This window comes from Limulus polyphemus, unplaced genomic scaffold (genome assembly GCF_000517525.1).
Source record: "Limulus polyphemus unplaced genomic scaffold, Limulus_polyphemus-2.1.2 Scaffold1174, whole genome shotgun sequence".
Taxonomy (NCBI): domain Eukaryota; kingdom Metazoa; phylum Arthropoda; class Merostomata; order Xiphosura; family Limulidae; genus Limulus; species Limulus polyphemus.
Window position 1 is genome coordinate 312,482 of NW_013666784.1, and position 9,383 is coordinate 321,864.

Here is a 9,383-nt window from a genome sequence, read left to right on the forward strand (position 1 = left end):
CTCGTGTAGCTTTGCGCGAAATTCAAAACAAACAACACTGATTGATGTTTAGTTCTTATCTATGTAAGTAGCTTGCTTTAATCAGAAGTTAATATTCGTTTTTGTTAACATTTTAATAGTGAGCTGTCGATCTTAATACTTTTCAGCATTTTAAAGAATAATTTATGATTTTAAATTCTTAAATATTTATATCGTATTAGATTGCTTCCCTCTTTTTTTTTTTCACATTATTAGGCCCACATGGTTGCAGCATTCGAACAAAGCCTTTCCAACATGACTGATCGGTTTCAACACCTTACTGCAACGGCTGAACAGAAAGTAAGTTTGTTTGAGTTTGTTTAAGTGGCAGGAGGAAGTTTACTCCATAAGACCAGAACATGCACGGAAAAAAAGGAAAAAAATTGCTATTTAGGCTAACAAATGGACTAGTTAAACTATATTAATGTAGTTTCAAAATGTTAGTTGTTTATTTGGATAGGCGTTTGGATGTTAAGTGGGGAAACCAGTTTTTTCTGTCTAATAAGATTTCCTCATATAATCTCAATATAACGATTTAGCTATTTATTTGTATAACAGAATGAGCATCATTGTGTTATTTGTAGCTATTCATTTAATGGATCAATTGTATGTGTAACTGTTTGTCGGATAATATGATGTGTTACTATATGCCTATATACTATATAGTGTGATGTGTTACAGGATTCAGAGCTTGGAGAACTACGAAACACAATCGAGGACCTGAAAAAACAGAGTACTGAAGCTGGTCTCACGAAGATGGCGCTACAGTCAATGCAAGCGGTCGAAAGGAGTAAGCTTTGAAAAGTGAAAATAATGTTCATTTTTATAAAACACTTTGATATTGGAATCAATCTGCACGGTAACCTTATGCATAATATGAACTGAACAGCCAGATCGGGTAACCCCAAGGCTCAGGCATAGCCATTCCTAATTCAGAGCTGCTGGCCAGAGTGAGGACATCCGCCATACACGACTACTCTTAAGAAAGCGATAACCATTCTTGAATGGGTGTTGTTCCGCAAGACACGAGAAGAAAAACTTGAATAAATGATAAATTGACACGGTATTTACTCCTGACGAAGGGCGTCCGCTCGAAACGTCGAACAAAATAATCTAGAAAAAGGTTTCATTTATTTCAATTTATTTTTATTATCATTTATCCACGGTTATAGCGCTCTAACAGCTTTAAGTGTAGAGCTTGTTCAGCGACATCACGCAGTTCGAACCTTGGACCCTCTGATCTACAGTTTAGCGTGCTAATTATTAGTCCATGCCCGCTTATTTTGAAATGTATATTCACGACATGTGAGGTAGATACAATATTAGTTAAATATTATCTGAGATAAAAATAATCTTCGAGTTGTAGACATCGAGCAGTAAAATTTACTTTTATCGAATCTCAACTGAATATCGTCATGTTGTCAAATAACAATGATTTTAGTCATTATTTAAGCCTCTGTCCAAACTATACTTTACGAATTGTATAAACTTTAAGTACTCGTTCAATCTATTGTCAAATTAGAGAAAACTTCATAGCATCAGTTATCTAATAGAAACACTTCTAGTGGGTAGTATTGAACTAAACTCATCGGAATTGTTTTAAAACTTTAAAGCTTAAAACTAAATATATTTGAAGGATTAATTATTAACTGTCATTTATGCACACCGCCAGTGACGTCGCTAGGTGCTTAAAAGATTCGAGGCTCGGGCCCAAAGGCGTGGGAATTTTCGGCGTTTCCGTATGATATCGATCATGGTTTTTTTTATACTGATTTTTTCAAAACACCAAATGGAGATTCGGAGCACTGTCAAATAGAATCGTATGCCAGCGCCTAGCGACGCCTCTGCATACCGCACTCCCAGTTTATCATATATATATAGTTGCTTTTAATTTGTAACCCGTCAAACACAGCCTTTGAGAAAGCGAATATCATGCTGACTTTGTAAGAACACGAAAGTATTTTTAGAATGGTGTATGTTAAGTTTTCAGGAAGGATTCGCACACAGTTTGTTACAAAAATATGAAAGTCTTACCTGAACAACTGTGTTTTTTTTATTTGTTTTTATTTTGTTGTTGTTTTCTACTGAAACATTTTCAATGTGCTTGTGCAAAATACATCGGCAACCACTGCAGAGTACATAACGCATCTTCATTTCATAAATATCGTTGCAACATTGTGTATATTTACCTGTTTAAAAAACAGGCTGGAAGTTCCATAATCTGACATTACGAAAAAAGCTGGCCCGACATGGCTAGATGGTTACGGAGCTCGACTCGCAATCTGCGGGTCGCGGGTTCGAATCCCCGTCACACCAAACATGCTCGCCCTTTCAGCCATGGGGGCGTCATAATGTGACGGTCAATCCCACTGTTCGTTGGTAAAAGAGTAGCCCAAGAGTTGGCAGTGGGTGGTGATGACTAGCTGCCTTCCCTCTAGTCTTACACTGCTAAATTAGGGACGGCTAGCGCAGATAGCCCTCGTGTAGCTTTGCGCGAAATTCAAAAACAAACAAACAAAACAAACGAAAAAAGCTAGGATCGTCTTTGTGACAAAATACATATGTAGTCAAAAGGTTGTCTCGTTCGCAGTAAGTACAGAAGAATAAGAAGACTCAACTGAGACTCTATTAATTTAGCTGTTGTGTAGATAGCTATGTAACAAACAAATGTAACAAACTTATAATTCTGAGACTGTATTAATTTAGCTGTTGTATAGATACCTATGTAACACAAATGGATGTTAGAGGAAACTGAGTTATTTATGTAAACTAGTTTCTTTACAATGATAAGTAAAATAATTGATAGGTTTAGATTTTAATTCTAATTTATATGTTTTCAGCTATGCAAGGTAAAATGTCAAGATATTTGTCCACAGATTCTGTTTCTAGTGTCAACTCTCAGTCCAGCATATATAGCACTTCTTCAGTAAGGTATGATAGTGCTGACGATAAAGGGAAGAAAAAGAAAAAAGGCTGGGTAGGTTTATATAATTTACTGGACTTTTCCTCGGGTAAATGAAATTATCTTGTGATCAAAAAATAAATTTTACTTAAGACTCTTGTAGTTGTGATTGTAGATTATGTAATGAATATGCATAATTATATATTTTTAATTACAAAGGGTTGAATACGTTATATTAAAAAGATTTTGGAACCTAATCATGTTGTTACAGTCCATGTCGCTACGTCCGGTTATGCTCTGCCTCAAGACTGTGCATCTTAATAATAGTCCTGCAGCATTGTTTCTATTACAGAAAGTTCCTTCGCAATATTCTCGTGTCCAAAGCACACCACTAATCCCTGCGTGCTTTCCATAAGTTTTCTAGTGTGAGAGAGTTACAGTTTAGTAGTAAACGTTTCAACCGCACAGAAAGCCATAGGTGCTGCGTCCGGCAATTTGACCGCTATGTCTTCATATGGAATAGTATAAATATCCATTTCATTCTCTAACTACTTGAGGTTTGTGACGTTGAGTGTGGGGTGTGTGTGGTGGTGGGGGGGGGGTCTGGAAGTCTTATCTTGGTGAACCCATAACCTGTTGGCCTCGTTTGCAGACAGAGATACTTCTTGTTAGTCTTCATTATGTTGCATACTGGTGCCTGGGGCACGATGGCAGATTTGGATTCTCGCCTATTGCAGTACATCATATTTTGCTTACCATAGCTGGATTGCTGCTTATTACAGGTCTCTTTCTGGATGATCCTGATTCTCCAAGTTGATCCTTTGCTCCAAGTTCCTTTGCTTTCCCAATGATATTAAGTACAAGAGACATGACATTTAGGAAATTCTAAATCCTCAATCTGAACACATCTATATAATCCGAGTGCGTGAATATTTTGTATCGGAAAAGGCTATTCCATACCTTTCCCAAAAGTAATCAGTTTTCGTTGGCATTACATTACCTATGAAATGACAAGCAATGTCGAAATACAGTTCTGACATATATCGTTTATTGCGACTTTATATTGGTTGTAGTTGTCACGTATCATGTTGATTTGCATATCAAAAATTGTTTTAATATAACATATTTAACCCTGTAGTATGAATATTGACTAATGATCTGATAATCTTTAAGAATATTACGGAGATTTCTGTTATCGTAGATGGTGCCATTATTATATACTGTAATTCTCTTAAATATTTAATAGTTCTCCATTGTGTTATATTAAAAGTTTGCGTCACCGTACTGTGTTTATCGATAACAGCATGATTTAAGTTTCCTAGATTATCCGTATAAACATAAGAAGAATAACAACTCGATTATTAGTGCTTATCGTATAGAAGATTAGGTTAAATCGTAATGAAAGTGCTGGATTATGGTTTATTACAGTTGCGCAGTTCGTTCAGCAAGGCTTTTTCTCGTAGCAAAAAGAATAAGAACGGGTCAGTGTCAGATGTAGAGGATTTGAAGCAGTTCCAGTCTGATTCATCTACATCGAACACCCCTTCACTTGAACCATATCTACTGCATGGACACTTCTTAAATTCATCTCATTCGTTTTCAGCGTAAGTGTAACTAGAACACTACAACTATTGTACTGCGATTACTAGGATAACAAATATAATTAAACTTCACTATGTTGCTCACCTTCCCTCTTCCCGACGGTTCAACGTAAACTTGAGGGCATATAACGCTAAAATTAGATTTTGTTAAACACGGTGGGCACAACGCATACAGCCCATTATACAACTCACTATGTGTAATATAAAAACTTATAATTCTGGTTAAGAATTCAATCTCAACTGCATTTGACATGTTATTGTACTTCTTTCCTTCTGTAACTGTAATTTGTAAGCCATATTATGTACGGTCATAAATTATTCATTTTATTTTGTTAAAAACAAATGTTCACATTTGTAATAATATTTTTTTGTTTTGATATATTAGTGAAAGCTTTTGAATATAATAGCATGCTTTTTAAATAAATTATAGTTTTGTATCGGTTTACTAAAAATCACCCTATTCAATTATTTAAAATTATAATCAGTCTTAATTTATTCAAGTAGGTTTCTTTGTTTGTTTGTAATTAAGCACAAAGCTACAGAATGGGCTATCTGTCCTCTGCCCACCACGGGTATCGAAACCTGGATTCTAGCGTTGTAAGTCCGCAGACATACCGCTGTGCCACTGGGGAGGGGGCATTTATCTATTTCTGATTTGTAAAAAATTGGATTCTGATTTGTGGTAAAATATTATACATAATGCAAGTAACCAAAAAATGAGATTTCACTCATTGTGTGAGCATGTGAACAGCTATTCCTATACGTTGCCTGACAATTAGGCCATGAGATCTTAACATAGATTTCAATATACATCTCTGTGCAAGAAAGCTTTCTGTCTCATTAGGTTGACCAATTACAGTAGTTTTATGTATTATAAAACCTTAAAGCATGCCCTTGTGACTAACTATAATGAATTTAATATTTACTGATTATATTACTTTGGAAAGTTCCTACCATAAATTTAATTTAAACAGGAACGTCGAGAGCCAGCACGGGTCCCGGGGCAAACATCCTCGCCAGGCCCCCTTTCTCTCTCTCTCTTTTAACATTTTCAAGAATTTATTAAAACGAAGATTCTAAATTAGGACAGTAACGAGCTCATAAACCACACAAAATCGGCCGTTTTTACCTCACAGTATAAGCGTAAAAACGTTAATAAATTAACAACAAATATCTATTAAATCTATAAAGTAACAAATACATGTTAATTATTACTCAAATTATTATTCGAGTCTTTCTTAATGTATCAAGCGTCTATATGCAAAGAAAAGCCAAAAAATGTGGTTTTTATCATTAAATGAAGATATAACCTAAAGATGCTTTGCGGGCTTTACAGCATAACCAGGTTTCATTCGCCCGGACTCCTGGGCTGTTGCCCCCTTTGCCGCCCCCTGTCGGCGGGTCTGAAATTTAAACAACAAACAATGGGATTGATTTGTGAGATTTATCTCTTCATTTTACAAGAAAAAATAACATTAAACTATGTTTCATATAAAAATATTAATTTATTTTAAAACATTCTCTCAAAAAAATGGTTTGGGGTTGAAATATAGTTATGTGAACATTACCGTTCACAGAACTTGAGGTTTCCATGGGATGCTTGTGTCTTTTTGTGTGTGTGTTTAATCCTTCATCACAAAACAAAAGAACTCACTATAAGTATAAAGCCTAAAACTTTATTCACTATAACATCTAAGGTATGAGGAATGCTCTGAAACAGTATAAGTTCTGCAAGTTAAGCTTTTTTTTGCTATTGAAGAACGTCTGTTTGAAACTTCCCAAATACAGGGAATGCTTCTGCAGACCACTCATCTTGTTCTGTAGGAATTTCTTTAGCATCTGAAGGAGATTCTTATGTATGTTTTTCTAGCCTTTATGAAAAAGAAGATGAATGTTCACTAGAACTTATGAAAGACCTAAGAAAACAGTTACGAGAAAAAGACATGATTCTTACCGATATTCGTCTTGAAGCTCTGACTTCAGCTCATCAAATAGAAAGCCTGAAAGATATTGTGAATAAAATGAAGGTAAAATAAACATTATCATACATCTACATAGGCAAAACTTTGAACTAGAGCATTACATCACCTTTATATTTTTAGCACAATGTATTATGATGTAGTATTACTATTATCAAACCTGTTGGATTGATGTTTTGAAAAAATTCATTTTTAAAGTTCTAATTATCTGATAGGCTTCCAAAGACTTGACAAACAATTCTTTAAATTGAAAAGAATAAAAATGTGAGGCAAATTTTCATATAATTATTTAAAAGTTTTATATGTGATTAATGACTATGTAATAACAGGAAAGGTAATCATATTTTTGCCTTCAATAATTAGTATAGGGTATATATTTAAGTATATTGAGGTATTTTTTGTAAATTATTGTGCAGGTGTCCTGCACATAGTTGCAACATTCTTGTAAACTAAATGTAAGTAAGTTTAGTAATCCTCTTAAATTTAATCAAGGTTACATACCACAATGATTGTTCTTTAGGACTTACTTAGTTCTGTTTGTGCCATTCTCTCCTGGATGGGATCATAATCATTCCAAGTTATGGTACAAGCTAATATGAGTTTATCTCCCTTGAATTTAGGAATGATAATTGGTGATGGTAATCTAAGGATTGTGAGATGGTGCCATAAAAGTGGTGTTCATACATAATTCTGGATCTCTTTTGATTTTTTTCTTGCCTTTTAGAAATCCAAACACACCCAGAAGTCAGTTTCAGTCCTTCAGAAAAATACAGATTTACAGTTGTATTGTATGAATAAACAATTTGGCCATTTTCTTTGCTGCCCAAGTTCATTTTAATACTCTGCCTAACATATCTAGAACTTGTGTTTTGGAGATACTTGATTTATTTATGTATACCACAGTTTTAATCTTATGATAACCTAAAATGCTTATTATAAAAATACTGTATAACAACAATATGTCATTGTCTTTTTAATTTTTATTAGAAATATGGTATTGTTAGGTAATTTCTCCTTTTTTTGGATATGTTAAAACATCTTATCAACATTAACGTTCACTTGACTGTGCATTTAGAAATATGAAAATTGTACATTTTAAAATCAAAATTACAATTTTCTGTTAAATCTGATGTAAGTTTTATTCCTGTATACATTTTCAGGAAAATTTTAAGTACTTTATATATTTTGTTGGTGCATTCTAAAACTACTTTATTTTGAGTGTTACAATTTTTTGATGTTTTCAAGGTAGTAGTACAAGTTTTCTACTTTATTAAATTTTTACCACATCATTTTTGTAGGTTTTGAAGATTTTGTTTTATTATAAAGGACAGATATCTTTATTTTATCAGCTTGTAGGTTTGTACCATAAAATAAGGAACAAAAAATTGGTAATGTCTATAATGTTAAGACTGAAAATATATATAAATATTTCAGTTTTTCCTGACCTAGAATAGATTTCCACCAAAACAAATATATGGTAGTATTTCGACTAAACCTTATCATATCATACATGCTTCTGTCAAATGGCCTGTACTTCTTTAACTTTATACACCATATAACTGTAAAAGAGTATATTATACTTAATAATTTCAGGTTGAAATGACAAAACTCAAACAAGATAATGAAAGACTGCAACGACTTGTGTCCTGCAAATCTTTAAACTCGTCACAAAGATCACTTACTAGTAAGGACATTGTGAACAGTTTTGAGAAATGTTTAAGTACCTCAGAAAACACAGGGCCCCCTATTGTTGGTAAGTAGCTAGAACCAAGTAGTTTTGTCTTTTGAGTTGTTTTTACCACCTCTACTTGTAGCTCCATGAGTGGAATTGTGTTGTTAATAATGAGTATATTAAGCAACTAGGTTATTTTATAAAAAATATTACAAGCCTAGAAGGAACAAACCTGTGATCTTTGGGGTAAACTTGATGAGTTTTGTATTTCTCAACAGACAAAGATTAGCTATCTTGACATCAGTGTGTGTGTGATATTTCATAATAGTGTGTAGACAGTTTCAATATTTTTATGAAATTTTAATAGAAAATGGATGGATAAACAGTAAGTCAATCATTTATTATACTTAGTTGGAAGAAAATGAATTAGCCTCATTGAAATATTGGATATGTATGTCATATTAGATGTCACATTGACTTGTGAAAGTGATAGAAAATGTTAAGGATATTCATGTCACTCCTGTATTAAAAAGAATTAAACCAGTTGAAAAACACTATACTTTAAGTTTTATAATGAAATGTTACTAATAGTTTAACATGTTTTTGTGTGTGTTTTTTTATAGCAAAGCCACATTGAGCTATCTGCTGTGTCCACTAGTTTAACAAGACTCAAATGATTTTGTTCTGGAATGGTATTAAATTTTTCTTCTTTCTTATCTTTTAATCCCAGACAATATGTTCTAACTCAAGTTTTACCTGATGCTTCTGTTTTCTAGATACATACCTTAATGATGTAACCTCAGATAGGGCTGGAAAAAAAATCACTATATCAGCATACTTGTGCTGCCATGGGAATTATTGTAAAGTCAAAACACAGCATAAGGTAAAATGTTTGTATGACTATTCATTTATTTACATTGCTTTTTATCACTGACTTTCCTACTGTAAAAGTTAATTCAGAATCATCATATATCTTTCTCTTTAATAGACATTTACGTTATTGATACATATCTGTATAATATATACATTTCTTAACAGTTTATTGTTGGGAATAGAGCTTTTTTTAGTATAAGATTTTGCCTCTAAAAGTGAAACTTTTAGAAGTTTCACTTTTAGAAACTACTTACTCAAAAAGTAACTGTAATACTTGGACAAGGTACCTTACTTCCACTCACATACAATAGCTATTTTTGTTCAGGGCTGCATTCTAT

General features: G+C 33.3%; 1 protein-coding gene across 1 annotated transcript in view; it reads left to right on the forward strand.

Annotated features, from left to right (window-relative positions):
* Window positions 1–9,055, forward strand: part of LOC106462464 (neuron navigator 3-like) — a gene marked incomplete at its 3' end in the record, with an annotated part of 58,044 nt that extends 48,989 nt beyond the window's left edge. Inside the window, exons 5-11 of the mRNA XM_013922390.2 lie at window positions 235–318; window positions 700–808; window positions 2,859–2,995; window positions 4,349–4,524; window positions 6,392–6,548; window positions 8,094–8,253; window positions 8,949–9,055. Coding sequence (XP_013777844.2) covers window positions 235–318; window positions 700–808; window positions 2,859–2,995; window positions 4,349–4,524; window positions 6,392–6,548; window positions 8,094–8,253; window positions 8,949–9,055 — 930 coding nt within the window. The remainder of the gene's footprint in view (window positions 1–234; window positions 319–699; window positions 809–2,858; window positions 2,996–4,348; window positions 4,525–6,391; window positions 6,549–8,093; window positions 8,254–8,948) is intronic.
* Window positions 9,056–9,383: the final 328 nt, after the last annotated feature.